Genomic DNA, 23,266 nt, shown 5'->3' on the forward strand with positions numbered 1-23,266 from the left:
ATTCAATTTTCTTTTTATAATTTGGTTTTGAGACACGTTATCAGCTGGATGGAGTAGTTGATTCATCTGTAATCAACTGGTCTCAGTAAAAAAAGCTTTACAGCTTTGCAGATCCCAGCTGATAGAAAAGACATTACTTACGCCATTTCCTCAAAGACCTTCACTCGCTCACATCCCTCTGGGGGCTCCCGTTTGAACATGTAGCTGTTGTTTGGTTTGGGAGATGAAGCGTACTTGGGTAACGGTGAGCTACTCCCACTGTCTGTAAATTTAAAGCAGTTATATTAACTAGTGATTGAAAGCTCTTTTAAATTAAATTTGATTTCCAAACAAGCAGCCTTTTGCACAGTTTATCCACTATGGCCCCTCTGCTTCCACCACAGAGCTTCCTTTTTTGCAGAGCTATTACTAACACCCTTGTGTAGTACATTTCTTAGAAATAAAAGATGCGATGCAACAGTTATCTGCCATACCACAGAAAATAAAAGGAGGATATTTCGGTCCAGAAACTGCATTTTGAATAAAGCAGCGCTATCATCTTGAAAACAATTACAGCAGTATGTATTTCAAAATGTAGATGAATGGGGCAATATATATAAATCATGCAAAAGAAATATAAGAGGTTATAACACAGGGTTCTCTAGGTTTTCTCACTGTCCAACTGGTTTAATTAAAAATTTTAGCATGTGGAATAATCTTCATTACAAAGTTTCTTAGCAGAAATATTACTTTTACTTTCATTACACCATGAACAGATGTATACAGGGGGAAAAAAAAACAGGTTTGGAACACATAATATCTTTTCCCCTCAGCCCATCATGAAAAATGGAATTTACTCAGAAATTTGCCTTGAAAGTGTCTACATAAAATAGTTTTTCCAGCAGTTTGTATTTTTGCTATTAGAAGCATGAGGAATCTAAAAGCATCTCTACCTAACATGTTTTCTTCATATTTTTGACCAAAAAAAGAAATGGTCTATTCATGAAAAGTCATAAAACCTATATGTAATTTCTCCCTTTCCTACCTGGCAAAGGATTTTGGAAAATCAAATCCACCAAAATGTGTCATTATCTTTGTAAGATGCCAACTTGTAAAGTCAGTAACGTACCTGTATAAATACAATAGTCCCATTTAAACAAATTCTGACTTAATGCAAACCAATTCTCACTGCTAAAATACGAAGCACATCATCTATTGAGATGTATTATTTTCATGTATATTTTGAAAGATGGCTTTGGTGTCATAATTAAGGTTGTCACAATTTTGATAAGTTGCTTTGGATTAGGCTACAGAACACAGCACAACATTCAGAATCTGAGTAACAGGGAAGTTTTCATCATCATTAATGAACTATAATACATGCTTAGTAGACTTTTGAGGCACACTTAGTTGTATTTGGTAAGTGAGTCAAAGAGCACCTAGGTTAGTCTTGGGAATGGAGATGTGTGCTTATATTTGCATATGGCTGTATCTTGGGCTGGGAAATCATTGCCTACAAAATAAAAAGGCCACACAATTGGGAAACCTTAGAAAACCACCCCTTCTCCATCACTACTGTTACATATGTTCCTGTAGATTACACACTGTCTGTTGGAAGGAATTAGGTCTTAGAATTAAGTTCCGTTTCTTCACATGTCATTCAGATTTAAAGATTTTCTCAGAGTCGATACTCATAGTATTTAAACAAATGGAAGCCAGGAGGAAGGATATAATTTTCTTTCTTAGGTGAATGCAAAACCTCATTAACCTGGCTAGAGTCTGAGTTTGCTGCCCTCTACTTGAGCTGGGCAAGACCAGAAAGACTGGTCTACAATCAAAAAGTGGTGAGAACGAGACCTTGAGCTTGGTGTAATACAAAAACACAGCCTGACCCTGCTTTATTATCCAGGCAGCAAGCAGCCCTGTGGAGATGGTATGCGATGTCTCCGTGGAGGTTCTTGCTGGTGATGGTATTCTCCAAGGAGGGCACAAATGGCCTGAAACCCTGGGCTCCAATGGTTGTGATAAGACTTTTTCTTGCTGTCAGCCGGGGTGTGGCCATGTCAGCAGTCAAGGACTCACCCCATCAGCATGTAAGAAAAGTCACCTCGGCCACTGCTACAGTCTTTTGGGCTCTACTGCTTACTACATCACCAGGTCTGCTGCTTGATTTCTCTCATGACTTTATTAATGACTTCAAGGGACATTCCCAGCATTGAAAGCTAGACAGGAGCTGGACAATGTACAAAACTGATTATCTTCCTATTAACAATTTACAATAAATTAAATAGTTTTATTCCTAATTTTTTTTTAAATTTCAGAAGCTTATAGTTTTAGTTTTACCTACTTAAACATTCTTTTCTTAAAATAGTTTTTTTTAAAGTTTATTTATTTATTTTGAGAGAGAGAGAGAGGGAGGGAGGAACAGAGAGAGAGAATCCCAAGCAGGCTCTGCACTGGCAGCACAGAGCCTTACACAGAGCTTGAACTTACGAAGCGTGAGTTCATGACCTGAGCCGAAACCAAGAGTGAGACACTTAACTGACTGAGCCACCCAGGCGCCCCACTTAAACATTCTTGTTCTAGTTTAGGGGAGAAGGGGTGGTTAATGTTAAACAAAAAATAAATAAATATATTGTTATCCTAGAATAGATCGTATTTGGTACTATTATATCTCCTTGCCTTTTCAATTAAAAAGTTGAGGGTTTTTTTTTGTTGTTGTTGAACTATATATATAACATTTATTTGAATTTTTGGTGGTCTGGAAAATAAAGCTTGAAAGGAGAATTAAAACTATTTAGAAAAAAAATTTTTTTAATGTTTATGCATTTTTGAGACACAGAGACAGAGTGGGGGGGGGGGGGGGGCTGGGGGTAGGGGCAGAGAAAGAGGGAGACACAGAATCCGAAGCAGGCTCCAGGCTTCAAGGTGTCAGCACAGAGCCTGTCGTGGGGCTCAAACTCACAAGCTGTGAGATCAGGACCTGAACTGAAGTTGGACGCTTAATTGACTGAACCACTCAGGCACTCCCAAAAATTGAAACTATTAACAGATTTGTTCAATCTGGAGTTTTGTTTTTTTTTCCCTCAGGTGAGTATATGATCTGGTAGACAGCAAGAGGAACAGGAAATGGAGACCCGTGGTCCGAGGTCTCAGTTCTGTCACTAGTTGTAAAACCTTAAACACAACTGCCTTTCTGAGTTTCTATATAACTAAAGAAATTATCACTCCTAACTCGAAAATTCTGTGACTTTCTTAATGGTTCTAACAAGTATTTTTTTGCTTCACAAAATGGCATGATTTAAAAACAACCCACATGAACAACCTATTCTACCCATTCCAGACTTGGGGTCTAGCTGATTCGTTTAGAACTCTGTGCCAAATTTAATAAACACATTTCAGTAACAGAACATTACAAATGTGAGGTAAACACACTTGCTCAGGAGATTCAAGATGAGAAGTTTCATGGTAATCTTTTTTTTTTTAATTTTTTTTTCAACGTTTTTTATTTATTTTTGGGACAGAGAGAGACAGAGCATGAATGGGGGAGGGGCAGAGAGAGAGGGAGACACAGAATCGGAAACAGGCTCCAGGCTCCGAGCCATCAGCCCAGAGCCTGACGCGGGGCTCGAACTCACGGACCGCGAGATTGTGACCTGGTTGAAGTCGGACGCTTAACCGACTGCGCCACCCAGGCGCCCAAGAAGTTTCATGGTAATCTTAATTCAATCACTTTTGTTCACAAGCATGACAAATTTTCACATTCTGTCATCCCTCAGTAAGAAATAACTAGACCTGTAGTTCTCATTAAGTGTAACTTTATATTCTTCACTTGATCTTAGCCAAAAGGCCGAGAAGCGATGTGTAACTTTATATTCTTATAGCCAATGTCAATTAATAAAACTAAATGTAAAAAATATGATTATTTACATATGTCTGTATTTTAACAGTCTCATCTATCTTTATAAAGAATCACCCAACTCTGGAAATTATGGAAACCTTTTACTGGTTTGGGAAAACTTATACATGTGTACCATATTTACCATTAAAATATAAGTAGGTTGTCAAATATTTTTAATATTTGGGGAGAAGGAGAAAATTGGCTTTTACAAACAAAAACAATATTTTTAAAACCACATGTACTTTGGGGCGCCTGGGTGGCTCGGTCGGTTGGGCGTCCGACTTCGGTTCGGGTCATGATCTCGCGGTCCGTGAGTTCGAGCCCCGCATCGGGCTGTGTGCTGACAGCTCAGAGCCTGGAGCCTGTTTCGGATTCTGTGTTTCCCTCTCTCTGACCCTCCCCTGCTCATGCTCTGTCTCTGTCTCAAAAATAAATAAATGTTAAAAACAAAAAAACAAAAAAAAAAAACACATGTACTTTTATTGTTTAAGAGTTTTCTGAATCTCTCCTTATATATGGCACTCATTATTTCTGGTATATTAAGTATGGCCCACAATTCCAGTATAAAAAATGATATTATACAGTTAAGACATTCTGTGGGTAGGTATGTAAAATCTTTGCCATGGTTCTTATTAGTCTTAAGTCTTTAGATGTGCTTTATCTCTTACTATCAGATCACTATCAAATTAAGAGAAATTAGTACTAAAACAAGCAATGTAATAGCGCAGTAAGTAGTCCTTAACTTTGGTTTCACATTAGACTCATCAGATGTTTCAAAAATATCAATAAATACCACTGTCCAGACCTTATCCCTAAGATATTCTGATTTAGTTAGTCTGGGGCTCTTCCCCAGCACGTGCTGCCTCGTTGCTTTTTTTTTTTTTTTTGGAAAGCCCCCAAATATTTTTACAGCAGAGCCAAATTTGAGACCCAATCATGAAAAGGTCAAAGCACTGGTCTGGAGTCAGGCTGCCTGACTTCTATCAGGCCTAACACCACGACCTAGGAAAAATTTGATCCCTTTTTTGATCTGCAAAATGGGACTAATTACTGATAGGATAGCTATGAAAAATGTGTGCGAAAAGAATTAGGACAGTGCCTGAATCATATGGTCTGAATATGACCATAATAGCAGAAAGAACACACCCTTCCCTGTTTGCAAATGTAAGAAGGTGAACCATTCAGAAATTAAGTGCCTATTCTACTTTCTCTTGGCAGAAGAGGGGAACAGAAAATAATTTTTAATAGATCTGCACATTCTACTTCTATTCAGGTACTTAAAAAGAGGAGATTTTTGTGTCTGGGAGCAAGGCAGGGTGATATTTGGAGTACCAGATTCCCCAGTTTAGACTGCCTAGCATAAACCCTGCCAGTTCATAATGTCATCCTTTAGCATATAATCTATCATCCTGAAATTAAAATCAATGGCTAAAGCATAGATTCTACAGATTCCTCTACAAAGACCGAACCAGTAGAATGTAATTCTGTCTTCACAGCGGAGGTAAGAGGCTGGGTAAGTGAGGGTAGAGTTCAACCAAAACTATACTCAATGACATATGAGGAGTGTAATTAAAAGCCAATGATGAGTTAGGTTAGAAATATGATTGACTAAATAGGACCTAAACAATTACTACTCTAGCATTAAAATTACTTCTTTTGCTTCAGGAAATGAAATTATCAGCTGTAGTGTGGTTTGATGGCCTAATGAAACTGGGAGAAACATAAAACTATATAGCCTTTCTTGGCAACAAACAATTTGGAACCAGTTGTTTGTGATTACTGATTGTATTGAAAAGGAGTTCAGTTAACTCCAAGACCAAACTGGGGACAAGTAAGGAGAAACTTTGGCTTTTACAAACAGTCTGTAAGGTTCCCCTAAAACTTCAAAGTCAACCTTTTATGAGAAGGTTACAGAATTTTAATAAAACAAGACATCAGCCACAGCTAAGATCTTCCTCAGACTGGCATTCAACAAAGGGTAAGGAGGAATAATGACCATCAGAACCTTCACTACTTATATTTTTGAACTTTATATCAAATTAAGATTGTGTTTTGAATAATGGGCTTAACTCACATTCCAAATGTTTGGTCCATTAATTAAATATTTGTCATATGTGGGCAAGTGTTTTAATCACATCATTCCCTAAGTATTCATTGAATTGATATCAATTTAAAAATTAAGTAAACAATCATAGCTGTTCCTTTATTTTTGTGTACTCACAATAAGTACAATTCTTCTTCCACAAACATAATCTTGATATGCAGAATGGCACGCTTTATTATTATCTCCTAATGTGACTTGGAGTCATTGATATGCTAAGTAGTCACTCTGAATTTGACTATCTGACCTTGCAGTTCAAAATGAAAGCAAATCACTTTACTGAAGACAGTCTTCAAACCAGTTTATAGACTAAAATCCAGCCTCTTATACATATACATCACAATGGTCACGCAGAAAAATTTCAGTTTACAGAGAATATTTTATATCTTGAAAAGTAATGTAATTAAGGATCTCAGGAAAATCATTCTGATACAATCTTTTTTGTTTATTTTTTTAAAGTAGACTTCACACCCAGCTCAGAGTCCAACACGGGGCTTGAACTCCTGACCCGGCAATCAAGACCTGAGCTGAGATCAAGAGTTGGATGCTTAACTAACTGAGCCACCCAGGTGTCCCCCATCTGAGATTTTATATTCTTGAGCTTTTTAAATAGAAATATTTCCAGGGACATCAGTTTTCAAAAAACATTTTAAAACACACTATTCATATTAAACTACTCCTCAAGTATCCTAATGAGGAAAAATAAACACTTCTAATAAAAGTTTCACTGTAATTAAAAAAAAAATTTTAATGTTTACTTATCTTTGAGAGAAAGAGAGCACATGAACAGGGGAGGGCAGAGAGAGAGAGAGAGGGCAGAATCTGAAGCAGGCTCCAGGCTCTGAGCTGTCAGCACAGACCCTGACACGGGGCTCAAACTCACAAGCTGTGAGATCATGCCCTGAGCCGAAATCAGATGTTTAACCAACTGAGCCACCCAGGCACCCCAAAGTTTCACTGTAATTTTAAATGCTCACTTAAATATTTGCTGAGCACTTAACTATGTGCAAAATAGAAGGTGGCAAAGAAAAATGCTACAAATGCTGTCTTAACGGTATTAGGGAAATCTTGGTATTTACTTTTTACCCCTAATTCTTGCTAAAGAAAAATGGTATTATAGTGTCTTTAGGCACTAACCAACATGGAATCTTAAACTTATCGCTGTTTCCACCTTAAAGCTTGTTCCTTCTTTGATACTCACTGCCTAATTACTAATGGTAATAATCTACCTTCTGCATCTCCCAAATTAGAACTCTGATAGAACTTGGCCTTTATCCTCCCTGACCTCGTCCATCTATCAGCCACCAGATGCTGCAGACTCCTCTTTAGTCCCTCTCCTCCAACATCTCTGCACCCCCTCAATCTCTCTCTCCCCTGCCCCTGTGGTTTCCCAACTGAGAGGCATAAAACAATGTGCTGACATGCAAGGTTTTTAGAACATTTACACACACTTTTTACCCTTAAAAATAAGAAAGTATGCTTTACTAATACATATTTAGTTTGTGGATCGAATTAAGTACATACATAACTTAGAAATATATGAACTTATATTAATGGTATAGATCAAAAATTGCTGCAAAGGACATGTGAGAAATCAAATTTGGAGACCACGGGACTAGACTGCCAAAAATTACCTTATCTGGTCCTCCTGCTCTCTCTCCACTTCTGTACTTCCACCTGTGCTGTGGCCCTTAAAGATAAATCTTGTCGTGTCCTTTAGCTGACAAAGATCTTTACCTGGTCCTTCATTTCTCTGAGCAAGGCCTACAAGGCCCCTTATGAAATACTGGCCTTTCTACCTCTCTACTCTCACTGCTTCTGCTCGCCACCATTCACCTCTGTGCTCTAGCCACACAGTTTCTTACTGTTCTCCACACACCAAGCCCTTTCACAGCTGATTGCCCATATAAGGCTATTCCTCCTGCAAAAGAGGCAGCAAGTAGTAGTATGAGGTTTGTATAGAAGATCTTTGTTGTCATCTGGACTACAAAGAACTTAGGAAAGTCACTTTATTTTGTAAGCCTCAGCTTCCCCTTTCTTAAAATAATAATGTTCCTCCCTACTCACAGGATTGTGGTAACATTATAGAAGATGACAAAGGTAAAATCACCTGAGCACATTTAATCACTATTAACAATCCTAGGAGGCAGGTACCATCATTATCTGAAATTAACAGATTAAGAAATTGAGATACAAGAGAGGTTGAGTAGCTTGCCCAAGGACACATAATTACTAAGTGGCAGAGCTGGGATTGAAGCAGGCTGCACCAGAGTCAGAGTTCATTACCGTTAGGCTCCCTGTCTTGCTAGGTTTTGATCTGTCTCAACTGTAGTGTCCTTGCTGGAGACAGGAGGAGGAGACAAGATGATGATCAAGTTCCTTCCAATCTAACATCCCATGCTTCTAATTAAAGTCTGAAAGCTCAGGTAATCTGAATTCTAATTAAAATCTGAAAGCTTTATTGGGCCTGACTTTTAGTGTCACAAGAGACCCAGTGTAAGCAATGGCCTCTATGTGTTGGTATTTTTCCTAGAGAAACACAGAAGATAACAGGGAGAAAAAATTTAACAGATCCCCTTTTGGGGGTATCAACAGGCCTAGTTGATACCCTACTTTCTGCCCAGTCATGATCAGAATGGAAGATGATATGGATTTTAGCAGTTACTTCCTTTCCCTGAATTTCAGAAGGGAATTTGGACTTTATGGTTTCTTCCCCACCAAAGGCCTTATCACTAAATTAGCATAATCTTAGTTGTTTAGTTCTCTGTACTTTTTTTTTGGTGGTGATCAGGGAGGGGAACATTATCACAGTCTTCCTGAACATTCAAAGGCCTCATACATATAATTTAACAACCTAAAAAAAAGATACTGATGTTCAACACAGCTAAAAAATATATCCTTAAAAAATGGACATACCATAAAGACAGGCCTTAAAGGAATACGTGAAGAAATCTCCACTTAGCACTACTCTATGATAGGCACTACTCTATGCTGAGGATAAAGCAATGAGTAAAATAAAGTTATCTGCTCCTGCTGGAGCTTATATTCTGGTAAATAGATAACAGGAGATTAAGTGAAACATATATGCACGTTTGTTAATAAATTTTGGTTTGCTTCTATTCTAGGCTCTGGGTTGTAACTGCTAGAACGGAGATGTATACTTATTACTTAGTTTTCAACTATAAATACTAACTCATCCACAGAGGGCTAGCACAGCATCTGCCATCAGTATGATTGTGAACATTTTCCTAAAGAGGGGAAAAAGGCATTTACTGGATGCTTCTTATGTGCTGTCAATGGGAATATATAAGATTTTACATGTTACCTTGAAAAAGAGAAACAGGGAAGATGACATTAGGGACAGGATTCTAGAACAGGTCAGTGTTAGCCTATGGAATAATTTTTGTGTTGTAGCTCTATACTCCTGGTCATTTTACCAAAAGAGGTTCTTCTAGGGTAACAAGGGATCCTAGAACTATGTGGAGATAATCTTTTGATAGAGAAACAGACTCAGGATCAGAAGCAGTGATTTTAAGATGCAGTTGCTAAAAGCCGTATATCCAACCTATTTATTTTAACAATATAAAACATGAAAAGAAATGTACCACAAAATCTCGGCTGATTAAGCTCTCTAGAAGATAGAGCATTGAAGTATGTTAAGGGCAAAGGTTGAAGAAGGTTAAGCAATACAGCCCTAGACATAAACGCAAATAGAATTAAAATGTGTGTAGGAAGGAATAAGATGATGTCAAAAAGAGCCCGGAAAAGACAAGATAATACTTTATTTTTTTCTCTCCTACAACTAAAGCCTGCTCAGTCCTAACCCCCAAAGTTCAAGATTATTAATATTTATGAGTTAATCACAGTAAGAGGTAAATAGGCTTCTATGCATTGGCCTTGGGAAACTCCATCCACATAACATACGTTGTTCTTGTGGGAAAGTACAGTTTAAGTTCCAAGTAGCCAATTTGTGGACTCTTGGAATTGAACTCTCCGTACTTGGCCCAAGGAGAATGGTTCAGTTGACTTTATGATTAGAATAATCAATGTTTCCACAATATCTTGCAAAATTGCAGAATTTTATAACAACTGCCTATGCGAATTGTGCCAAAGATCAACTGTAAGTGGCAGACTGAGTCTCGATTCTGTGGCTTGCCCAGCACCGGTTTGGCTAACAGCAAAGAATGCAGGCAGAGCTGCTAACAGCGTGTTTTGATGCTGCCATCTGTATTATATAAATCACTATTTATCTCCCTTGCATTTTGGGCATGATAATGTGAAAGAACTTAGCCTAACTCTTCGGGTATGTTCTGAGGATGTCAAGATGAGACATTCTCCACACAGTAGGAACCATGGCGTTTATTAGGCTAATTAGCCTGACAACTTTAGACATGTGACCAGGCTGCGTTCAGTCTTCAGGTCACTGGAAAAACCTAGCAAAAAAAAAAGAAAAAAACAAACAAACAAAAAAAACCCCACCTCAAACCTGAAAATAGTTTCTTAATGGCTGGACCTTTCTCAATAGCTAGTGTTTTTGTCATGGCACTGCAGTCAAAATAGCCAAAGAAAAACCCAATATACTAATAATCCACTAAAATTATTTTATAGGTCTCAAATGATACATGGCTCATAGAAAAGAACATATGTTAGGAATAGGAAGAAACAATGTTAGCAAAATCAGGAAAAGGTTAAGTATGCCACAGATGAGTCTTAGAAAAATAATCAGCTCACCAGCACATCTCTCATGAGCCCATGTATTCACAATGGCTCTCCCTCTCCTTTCTTGGGTATGCCTTTCCAGGTGCCTAACAATGTCTGAACTATTATTCTATCACAGAACGAATTCTCTACAGTAAGTGTAGAATATGTAGGTACTCCCAATATATTCTAGTTGACTACAAAATTACAGTACCAATTCTGTTTTCATAGTTAATAATACAAACCTATTCAAAATCTATAGCTTCCATTTTTTTTCTTTACTGGAAATCAAAGACTAATTTATGCTTTATTGCAGAAAATGCATATTATAAGATAGAATCAGTATCTTAACAAAATTTGGACTGTACACAAAGAAGTAATGAGTCAGAGACTACTCTATAGTTTAATTGACATCAGAAACTGTAAAACTAACAACTGCCTCTTTTGTATCTTCAGTATTCTGAATGTTCTTGTATACTAGTGTATTATTTATTTCCATTACTATTATCCCATATTACACTATAAGTTTCTTAAAAACAGATTATCACATCCTATTCATCTCTATTCTCTACTCCCTAGTGGAGCATCTGACATACATCCATGTTCAATAAATGTTTCTTAAACTAGAAGTATAAACACAGTTGAATACATAAACCCCCATCCTCAATCCTGAAATACATGCGCGCGTGTGTGTATATGTATATACATGCATATATAAAAGAGACAGATGTTATTTTAATTTTTTCTTCACAAAGGGGGGAGTTGATATGAGAACTAGAAAGTTCGCATTATAATAGAAGGTCTCCTAATTTTTTCAGGGAACACTAACATCAGCTTGATCTTAATCACAAAGTAGTGCTCAAAGCTAATTATGGTAATATGTTGATAAACTAGTATCTTAATTCCCAAGCTGAAATAGTCTTGTAGAAAACAAAAAATGTCTAAAATGATTCCATAATTTCTACAGAGATTTTTTTTTAAAGTCACTATTAGCCATACCCAGCACAATTTATTGTTTACTATGGACCAATGGTTGTGCTAAGCACTTTACTATAATATCTTAATAACCCAAATAATGATAAGAGGTATGTATTATTACCCTGTTTCACTAAGAAATATTTTTTTAATTATTAGGAAAAAAATTGTTGGCCTTAGAGATGATCCGGACCAGTGTTCTCATTTTACTTTAAAACAAACAAACAAACAAAGCCACCAAGAGGAACACAAAAAAACAAAAAAAACATTTGTGTTAGAATAAAAATACACAGAAGAAAATATACAAAAAAAAAAAAGGAAAAGTCTTAGAAAAAAGGACTAACTTATCTAAGAAATGGTCAGAATTCAGACTATTATAGTATCTTGAAGAGACACCTGCATTCCCATGTTCACTGTAGCATTATTTGTAATAGCCCAAACATGAAAATAACCTAAGTGGCCATAAATGGATAAAGAAAATGCGTGCACACACACACATACACACAGGAAATGTTATTCAGCCATAAAAAAGGAAATCTTACCATTTGCAACAGCATGAATGGACCTTAAGGGCATTATGGTAAGTGAAATAAGTCAGAGAAAAATAGTGTACAATCTCACTTATATGTAGAATCTTAAAAACATCAAACTTACAGAAACAGAGAGTAGGACAGTGGTTGTTAGGGGAGGAAGACATGCGAAGATGACAAACTTTCAGTTATAAGATGAATAAGTTCTGGGGATCTAAGGTACAGCATGGTGATTACAGTTAATAATACTGTACTGTATACTTCAAAGTTGCTATGAGAGTAAAACTTTAATGTTCTCACCATAACAACAACAACAAAAAAGTAGTTATGTGAGGTCAAGGATACGTTAACTAACCTTATGTGGTAAACATTTTGCAAATATACACATGAATCAAATCATTACACTGTGTACCTTAAACTTACATATGTTCTATGTTATATGTAAAAACAGTGTATATTTTAAACTTAGGATCTAAGTGAGTACCTCTTCTGAACTGCAGAAACCATATATTTATCTGCCTCATTGCATACTGTCATTTAGAGGCCCTAAAGGCAGCCTCACAAACAGTTAACCAAAATGGAACTCACTTATCATCTTCCTAATATATTTCCTTTTCTGTTCAGTGTCTCTCAATTATCCACAATATTAAACTTAGAAGAAAACAGAACTCTAGAATTAATTTCCTAGCTTTATTATTACTGCTGTTTTTACTTTTCATTTTAACCCAACTATAGGTGGTAATAAACAGCAACAGTAGTCAACCTGAACCACACTTATCCTTTCTACTGAAAGAACACAGAATACAGGTTTTGGAATCAATCGGACTGACCCTTTTAGCCATTTACCACCTGGGTAGCCTCAAACAAATCACTATTCTTTAAAATTTCCAGTTACCTTCAAAAGAAATCCTCCCACCAGAAGCAAGGCGTTTTCTTCTTTGTTGTACTGTGAAACATCCATAGTAAATATTGTGAGGATGTGACTAAAGGTGTTTGCTCCAGTAGGATGCCTCAGTGAAATAAGTTTCCTAGTCTGACATTCCACGAAATGGGAGACTTCCCACTTGAAGCAAAGAGATGCCTAAAGTACTGTCTTCAATATACCTTTAATGGAGGAAGGGAGTTCACCAGGCTTTTCAAAAATGGAAGGGTGAAAAGAAAGTGGAGAACTGCTGAGATCCACCCACAGAAATAGAAGCAGAAGACAAAGTCCAAAGTAACTTCTACTTAACATCTCAGCAGAGAGTCAGGCATAATGATGAGTGAAAGAAGCCAGACACGAGAATGAATACACATGTACCATTCCATTTCTGTAAAATACGTTAACACAGAAAAACTAAATTATGGCGATGGAAGTCACAACAGTGGTTACCTCCAGATGGAGAGGGGAAGGGGGCCTGAGGGAGCCTTCTGGGATGCTAAAAAATGTTCTGTATCTTGATCTAGGTAGTAGTTTCGTGAGCACATACATATGTAAAAATTCACTGGGCTGAGCACTTCAAATCTGGCCATTTAAATGTAAGAATACCTCAAAATAAAACAAATTAAGGGGAATAGCAATCAAATCAGGGCAAGGACCACAAAAATCCTATAAGATACTGTAAATTTTGCCTTTTTAGGTTTTAAAAATTTTGCCACCTATGGTGTATTTCTCTACGGTGAGAAGCAATACATGTGTCATAAAAGAAGTTCAGTGTTTCTTTGAAAGTAACTAGGAAGGTGGAGCCTGGGCAATCTTTGTTGCCTTCTGTGTCTAGGTCTGAGGGGGCCAGAAACCACAAGGCAAGAGTCAGTGGTGGCCAAGTGCCTGACACAAGTACAGGAGACATGGGTAAACAGCTGAGCCCTGACAAGTAACAAGAAATCCCAGAGGTTCTGCCCTCTTACCAGTGTTCGTTAGTAATTCATCTATATACCACGACAACCCCTGATATCCTGTAGGTACTTATTTAACTTTATCTACTTGGTTCAAACTACACCCATCCTTCCAAAAGAATATCTAGAATGACTTCCTCCTGAGTCAATCTGATTACAAAAATCAAACTGTAGGCATGAGAAACATAAACTCTACCATAACCATCAATAGCTCTGGACAACACCAAGAAAAGACCTGCGTGTTACATGATACAAAGCTGTACGCACTCCATCTTAGAGCTTACAGCTTTCGTTAACTGTCAGAACCATGCGCTGTGCTTCTCTGACACATTTATGGAAGATGTTTGTGCGAGTCACAGAGAAGGGGGTACGGGAAACCAATGAACAAACCTAGATCAGCCAATCCTTTACAATCCCCCCATCCCACAAAAAAAAACAAAAAGTGATGTAATGGTCTAAGACAAAGAAAGTAGAATGAGCAAGGCCCTACGACAAACCCTGTAAGTGGGTGATTTCATTCTCACCTTTATCACGATCATAGAGTAAATCTTCTGTGGAGCAAGGGCTCCCATCCTGGGATTCTGGGGGACAGAAGGGAGACACACACGGAGAATGGCTGCTGCAGCTACTGCTGCGCTCCTGCACGGAGGGGGTCTGCGTGTCGATGCTGCGGGTGCTGCTACTCCGGTAGTGAGCGGGGAGCGGGGCCCTTCGGCCGTCTGGGATCTCCAAAGGCTAGAAGAGAAACCACCGTCACACACGTGAGTGACAGCGCACACCCCTGATTCGTGCAGAAGCACACGGCGCTGTCCTTGTTTTCACATTCCACTGCTAGCTCACCATAATTGCTCCTTCAGAGAGTAAGATACCAGTCTTGTATCTGAGGTTGATTTCTGCACATTGCCTTGACCGAATGAAAAATTTATTTCAAATCCTGACGGAGTTCGGTCTCAAATACTAAGGATAAATTGCTTTACAAATTCCATAGCCCTCTGTATGTATTCGTAGGTTAGCACTTCCCAGAATCCTCAAGAGTAGGGGCTTTGTTTAAACATGGCATCCCTAGTGCCCACCACGGTGTCTGGCACATAGCAGACAACCAACAAACATTTGTCAAATGATGTTATCAAACTGTGCAAGAAATTACTCTGACTTGCTAGTAAGAAAAGTGAAATCTCATATTCACAGGGGTAGATATTTCTATTGGTCCATTCTTAATTTCAACTTTTTAGAGATCAGAAACAGAACTGTTTTCCATTTCCTTTACAAATTACCCCAAATGTCTCATAAAGTGATTTATTCTATTACTATTAAACAAAGGATGTTAACATAACTCAAAACAATTCTACTGTTTTGGTATCCCTCTAACTAGCACTATTCCTAACTTTGCTTGGTTCCAATGCATTGTTTTGAGTGGCAAAAACAAGAATAGAAATGAAATAGAAATGAAACTAAATAGAAATGAAACTAAAATCACAAAAACACACGTTTTAGACCTGAAAAGACCTTAGAGTTCATTATTCCAGAGTCTTTACAAATAAAGAACCTATAACTTAGTGCTTCTGATGTCATACTAATTAAATGACATGGGAGCCTCTGTCACAGTGGGCTCTCTACTCTTTTTTTTTGAGAGCGAGAGCGAGAGCGAGAGAGAGAGAGAGAGAGAGCATGAGTGAGGGAGGGGCAGAGAGAAAGGGAGACACAGAATCTGAGGCAGGCTCCAGGCTCTGAGCTGTCAGCACAGAGCCCGACGCGGGGCTCGAACTCACGAACCGTGAGATCACGACCCGAGCCGAAGTCGGACGCTTAACGGACTGAGACACCCAGGCACCCCATACTCTGCTTCTGCTGTAAAGGAAATCTTACTGCATTTTCCTAATCTGTGTGCTAATGAAGTAAACTCAACAAGTAAAATTCTATACATTAATCACTTAAAGTATTTTATTATAGAGGCAAGACTGCAATGCTAAGAAAAAGAACAAATACATACTTAGTGTATTTACGACTTATTTTTACTGTGTACTGCTTTTACTCTGAGCTTTGTCATTTCAGAGTTTTTAGAAACACTGTCAGAGGGATAATGGAGTATGATAAAATTAGACAAGATTCAAAACATGTCAATTTTTCTATAACGAACAACCAAGTTAAGTCAAGGCTGAAACCATTAACTACTGAAATAAAAACTTCATTTATCTATACAATGCTGTTAAACCAAAACTATAGCATCCTGATAATGACTACCCTACTATAAAGAGAATATTCAATTATGTAAATATTAGTTCATTTTGTAAACAAGTAAGAAAGTAAAACTTTCCAATTAAAGAAAGAAATATTCCCAAAGGAATATTAACTTCGTTGGTCAAACGCTAAGAAAATGTTACTTTAAAATTTTTTCTTTCATTTAAATAAGTTTAGATTTTAATTACAATTCTACACTAAATGTTAGAATGAACAAAGACTAAACCATTGGCGCAGGTGTTTTTGGACAAAATTGTATCGCAATATGAGATGTGTGAAGTTCTCGGGGTAACCCATAAGGAAAGGTCATTTTCAAAATTATATTTGAGGGCTTCATGACAGAATTATTTCTTAAAATTTAGATATCTGTCAAGGAAAATGTTACTTTAATAAAAGTGTCAGTATTGGTAAGCAGTAAAAAAATATGATGCATAAATCTATAATTAAAAAAATTAAGAATTTGAGTTATCTTTCATTCATGTCCTATTTGATACACAGTCTTTCTGTATTCTGATTCCTTAATCTATAACTGGGTAATATATAACAATCTCCTTTCACCAACTTTGTTTTGTTATGAGAGAGTACAAGAATTATAAGAACAAAACAGATTTTAAAAATTTACTGTTTACACAAAATAACAATGGGAAAATATAAAAGCTTAGAAGACTGATATACTTAACAGGACAGTTTTCTTTAGTTATTGGCAGGCTCACTAATGGTAACATTTTGTTTATTAAAACTTTGAGGCACACTTAATCATCAATCAAAAAAATTCTAAAAATTAGTTGTAGCTCTAAGTGTGTAGGTTACCCTAGAGTAATTCTGAAATGGCTGCTGTGAAATTAGAATATAACTTATTTAAAAGCAGAACTGTATAAAAATTTTACCTGTTTAAGTATAGCTGACATACAATGCACATTAGTTTCAGGTGTACAACACAGTGAATGGACACGTCTATACATTATGCGATGCTCACCACTAATGTAGCTTACTCCGTCACCACACAACGCTATTACTATAACCACTGTACCTTTCATCCCTGTGATTTATTCATTCTGTAACTGGAAGCATATACCTCCCACTCCCCTTCCCCTTTTTCGCTCATCCTCCCACCCTCTCCCCCCTGGCAACCACCAGTTTGTATTTATGGGCCTGTGTGTTCATTTGTTTTGTTTTTAGACAGGTGAAATTATATGGTATTTGTCTTTCTCTGAGTTATTTCACATAGCATAATACTCTCTAGGTCCATTCACATCGTCACAAATGGCAAGATCTCATTCTTTTTTATGGCTGAGTAACATTCCATTGTGCGTGTTTTATTTATATTCATATGTACTTTCATATATTTTATAGATTAATTATATATATATTAAACACACACACGCACACCACATCTTCTTCATCTGTCAATGGATACGTAGGTTGCTTCCATATCCAGGCTATTCTAAATAATGCTGCAGAAAGCAAAGGTATGCACCCATCTTTTTGAATTAGTGTTTTTGTTTTCTTGAGATTATGTTATTAAGTTTTATATTCTAGTACAGTTTGTTTTGATGTTCTTAAGGATCAGCAAATATGTGACTGATTCTTTCATCTTCAAAGAATTAAACCAATTTCACTTCCTTACATTAATGCTTTTAAACATTACTTAACGTATAAAGGAAGCATTTTAATGACGATATGCTAACAGATGACATTTCCAAAAATGTCTTTATAGCATGATAAATATAAATTAAAAATTTAAAATAAAACATCTAGGAAGAAAAAAATGGCACAACCTTTCGGGAGGACAATTTTAGCAATAGTCATCAAAATTTAGACATACAAATGCTTTGACCCAGCAATTTCACTGCTAGAAATTGTTTGCAGGACTACACAATGTTTCCTAAATCACTGCTTGAGATGACAAAAACTGAAAATAATGTAAATGTCCATCAACATGGAACTTCTAAATTATGGTGCATTCATACAATGATTCACTACGTTCACACACATACACACGTCAAGAAGGATCACAAGAAATTATGCATAATGCTCGTATCTGCTAATAAGCAATACTGAGAATTGAAAGAAAGTTTTACGTTTTAATTTTACAAATATAAGATTGGACTGTGTGACTTTTGAAATTAATTAACTTTTAAAATCTGCACATTATTTAAAGGACTCAGATACACATTTGACATAAATTAAATCATTATTTTGGTTCAAAAAATTCACAGAGATAATTAAGTCAAAGGTTATTCTATGCTTTCTTTTGTTGAGTATGTATTTGTAATGTGGCCAAATATACGTTCACATGCAGTAGTGCCCAGATTACTTTTCTGGGACAGAGGTAATTTATAAAGCATTTTTGGTGAATTTAAAATGGTTCAAAGACCTAACCACAAGAGAAACCTAAAATTAAAAAACTCCTAGAAGAAAACACAAGTATTATTGTGGCCTTATATTTAGGTAATGGCTTCTTAGGTATGACACCAAGTATACAAATATGACACCAAGTAAACAAAAGAAAAACAACAAATCAAACTTTATCAAAATTGAAAATGTCCTTTAAAGGACATCATCAAGAAAATAAAAAGTGAAGAGACAACCAAAGGATGGGTATTTTCAAGTCCTACATCTAATAAGAAATTGTATCTAAAAAATTAAAAAAAAACTTTATAAAGAATTTCTATAATTCAATAGTACAAAGGCAAAATAATCCAGTTTTATGATTATCAATGTTCTAAACAATTTTCCAAAGAAGACACACAAATGGCCAACAGCACACGAAAAGACGCTTAATGTCTTTAATATCATTAGATTCAGAAAATGCACAGCAACACCATGATGAGATACCATTTCACATCTACTAGGATGGGTATAATAAAAAAAGACAGAATTACAGGTATAGGTAAAGATGGAGAGATGGGAACCTCCATACAAGTAAATTGTGTAGTGCAGAATGCAAAAGTGCAGCCACTTTGGAAAAACAGTCTGGCAGTTTCTCAAAAGGTTAAACAAAGAGCTACCATACCAGCAATTCCACAACTAGGTATATGCCCGAGAGAAATGAAAACATGTTCACATGAAATCTCATACATGAATTTCATAGCAACACTATTCATAATAGCTAAAAAGTGGAAACAAGACAATGTTCATCAACTGATGACTAGCTGAATAAAATTCATACAATTGGGTATTTGGCAATAAAAAGGAATGAAATACAGATAAATGTTACCACTTGGGTGAACCTTAAAAACATTATGCTGAATGAAAAAAAAAACAGCTACAAAAGGCCACGTGTTGTATGATTCCATTTACAAGAAATGTCTAGAACAGGCAAATCTGCAGACAGATAAAGTAGATTAGTGGTTGCCTACCGCTGGGGACACTGGAAGGAAATGAGGGATGGTTACTGAAGGACATAGAGTTTCTTCCCAGGGTGATGAAAAGGCTGTAAAACTGACTGTGGTGATGGTTGCACAACTGTGAATATGCTTAAAAAAAAAAAAAAAAACCCCACTGAGCTGCACACATTACATTGGTAAATTGTATGGTATGTGAATTATAGCTAATCAAGCTGTTACAAAAAAAAAGGACTACTGAGACAGTTCTGAATGCTAAAGAAGAAAAAGATTCGAACATGCCATGTAACCTTACCTTGGACACTTCCTCCTTTCCATTATTTTCTTTAATGAATACCTTTTCTAATTCAGGACTTATTCCCTCTACATTGCAGGGCACACGTGAAACTGATGATTTTGGCACTGATATATTTGACAGTGGCATAGGGACTGATCTTGATCCAGTAGCCTACAAAATATAAGACAAGGTGGGGTCAAATTATTTGTGGTCAAAAAAAAAATCAAGAAATCAAGAACTCAAGAGCATGGTAAATCTGAAAATGGAAAACTCAATGAACAGAGATTTTTCAATATTCAAATACACTATATATCCAGATACACCCACAGAAATGTAGGTTCTAAAGTAAGGAAGGTCCAGAGCCAAAATAACCCTTTATGTAAGTGTCAAGTTTTAATAGTATAATGCATACATTTTTTTGGTAGGATGGCAGACAGAACCTTCTGCACAGTTTAATTTTTTCCCTTTTGTTGTTTTTACTAAAAAAAATAGTTGAAATCATGTCAGTTAAATGTATCATGTGGCTTTACCAGACACCTCTGTGTGTGTTTAAAAGATTTGTTTCCCTCACTGTTAAAATTACCTTCCAGTATTTTTCATTTCCATTTGTCAACCATTTGAGAAAACCTTCTGGATTATTAAGTAATGTGGCAACAATGTATCATGCTAAGTTCAGTAACACAATTGATATCCTTAAGGTTGTTTTTCAAAAGTCCTTTGGAGGAATTCTCAAAAATTAACCACCTCTCACAGCTGTCATAGAAGGTACCTTAAAGACTTTTTTTTTTTTAAATCCAGTATAGTTAACATAGTGTTATATTACTTTCAGGTGTACAATATTGTGCTTCAACAATTCTATACATTTCTTGGTGCTCATCATAATAAGTGTACTGTTAAGCCCCTTTACCCATCCCTCCACCACTTCCCCTCTGGTGACCATCAGTGTGTTCTCTATAGTTAAGAGTAAGACGAGCTTTTTGATGCTCAAGGAACTAATACCAGATTGGAAATGAGGAAAACAAAGATGAACAAGGCAAAAGTAAAAATGATACATGATCTCACTCTTACTCTGAATGATTAAAGTTGATACATAGGATTCATATTGAGGTAGACTGCTAATCATTGATTAACACATGAACAATTATTTCCTCTACTCAGGGCTGTGTTTCTGCCATCTGTGAGTGGCTGCCTGCTAATGCCCTTTGTTATGATGCACACGTTTTTGTTTGTTGTTTTTTTTTATATGAAAGTTGTAATTCTTTGTTCTACATTTGCTGTTTACTTTAGATCAAATACCTTTCTTTCAGTACTTTTATGGTTTTTCATTTTAAATATTTAACCTATCATGATTTATTTTTGTGTATGGTGTGAGGCAGTATTTTTTTTTTTTTGCCACACAGTAATCAAACTGCCAAGATTTCTTTATGATTCTATATTTGATTTCCTTATGATTTCTATATTTGATTTGATTTTCTTAACTGATAATCCCTATACAAAGTTTCACTTTAATTGCTGATATTTACAGTACACGTTGGTATCTTATAGGAAGAGTCTTTTCCAATTTTCTTTTCTATTAATTGGCATTAATTTTCCATGTGACTTTTGAAGACAACTTTTCAAGAAACAAAACCATACTTTTAAATTTCCACTGGAATTCAATTTGAAAATTTCAATTTTCTGGAATTCAATTAATTTCAGGTAAATGGCTATTTGAGAAATAATGAGTCTTCCCTTCCCATGCATGAATGTGTTGAGATTTCTCCCATTAAGGTCTTGGTTTTCTACCTCATATTCTCAATAAACTCTTACAGTTTGCATATTTCTCTTAAGTCTAATTCTTGGCATTTTATATATATTTTTGTATATACTAACATGTCATTGCTAATTGTAACATAACAAGAAACATGTATTTGGAATCTTCCCTGGTTCTTGACACACATTTCCTACAACTCTTATAATAAATTTCTTGACTGATAGATATGCCAGCAGCATCTTTTGTTCTAATATTTGGTTTCTGACCGTGGAACCTGACACAGAGGTTCTTAAATTCCTTGGAATTTCCTGGGTGATAGAAGAGTCTTCTAATGAGGGGACTTTTTTTTTTCTTTTAACTTTTTTAAAAGTTTATTTATTTATTTTGAGAGAGGGGGAGAGAGAGAGAGAGACAGAGTGCAAGCAGGGGAGGGAAAGAGAGGGGGATAGAGAGAGAATCCTGAGTAGGTTTCATGCTGTCAGTGCACAGCCCGACAAGGGGCTCTATCCCATGAACTGAGATCATGACTGGAGCTGAAATCAAGAGTCAGATGCTTAACCAAATGAGCCACCCAGGTGCCCCTAAGGAGGTGACTCTTGACAGGCTCCTGGATAGGTTCAGGATGAGGGCTAGACAACAGGAAGATCAAGCCATGATTACAAGCTTGGAACTTTCAGCCCCACACATCCTCTGGAGATGGCAGAGGGGCTGGAGAGTGAGTTAATAATGGATAATGCCTATGTGATAAAGCCTTCATAAAAATCTCTAAACTTTGGTTTTAGAGAACTTCTAAATTGGTGAATACATATCCATAAGCCCTGTGTACCTACCTCCTCATCTAACTGTTCATCTGTATCCTTTATTATATCTCTTATAATAAAGTGGTAGACCTAAGTGTTTCTCTGAGTTCTGTGACCTGTTATAGCAAATTACCGAACCTGAAGAAGGGTGGTTAGGAATTCCTTCTTTATAGTCAGATGGTCAGAAGTACAGATGACAACCTGGGACCTGAGACTGACATCTTAACTGGGGGGGGGGGGTAGTCTTATGGGACAGAGCCCTTAAATTGTGGGGTCTGTGCCAACTCCGAATAATTAGTGTTATAACTGAATTGCAGGATACTTAGTGTTTGGAATTGGCAAGTTGGTTGGTGTGGGAAAACCTCCCACACGTTTGGTGTTAGAGGCACTGTAAGTAGAGGGTACAGTGGTTTGCCTTCATTAGTATAAAACTACTGATTTTTACAGGCTTATATTTTATCTTATCTTCTCATTATCAGTTTCTTTTTGTTGTGAAAAATTATAATCATAAACATAATTAAACACTATACCACAATGAACTTCAGTACACATCATGCAGCTTCAAAATTACCAACATCTGCCAATCTTGTTTCATCTAAACATCTATTTTTCTTCTGTTCTTAGATTATTTGAAAGCACATTCCAGACTTCATACTTCACCTACAAATATTTCAGTATGTATAGCAGATAATTATTTTTACGCATAACCACGATGACAAAAATTCAATGTAAATTAGGAACATGTGCCAAAGTCTTTTTTGTTGTCAGCAAGTCAATAGGTCTTCTATAAAT

The 23,266-nt window shown here is 36.5% G+C and overlaps 1 protein-coding gene across 1 annotated transcript in view; it reads right to left on the reverse strand.

Moving 5' to 3' along the window:
* GLCCI1 (glucocorticoid induced 1) overlaps window positions 1–23,266 on the reverse strand; it is a 106,414-nt gene that overhangs the window by 3,915 nt on the left and 79,233 nt on the right. Inside the window, exons 5-7 of the mRNA XM_058728698.1 lie at window positions 19,940–20,092; window positions 14,584–14,794; window positions 142–262 (exon numbers count right to left, since the gene is read on the reverse strand). Of these exons, the coding sequence (XP_058584681.1) occupies window positions 142–262; window positions 14,584–14,794; window positions 19,940–20,092 (485 nt within the window). The remainder of the gene's footprint in view (window positions 1–141; window positions 263–14,583; window positions 14,795–19,939; window positions 20,093–23,266) is intronic.

The sequence above is a fragment of the Neofelis nebulosa genome, chromosome 4 (genome assembly GCF_028018385.1).
Source record: "Neofelis nebulosa isolate mNeoNeb1 chromosome 4, mNeoNeb1.pri, whole genome shotgun sequence".
In the NCBI taxonomy this organism is placed as follows: Eukaryota; Metazoa; Chordata; class Mammalia; order Carnivora; family Felidae; genus Neofelis; species Neofelis nebulosa.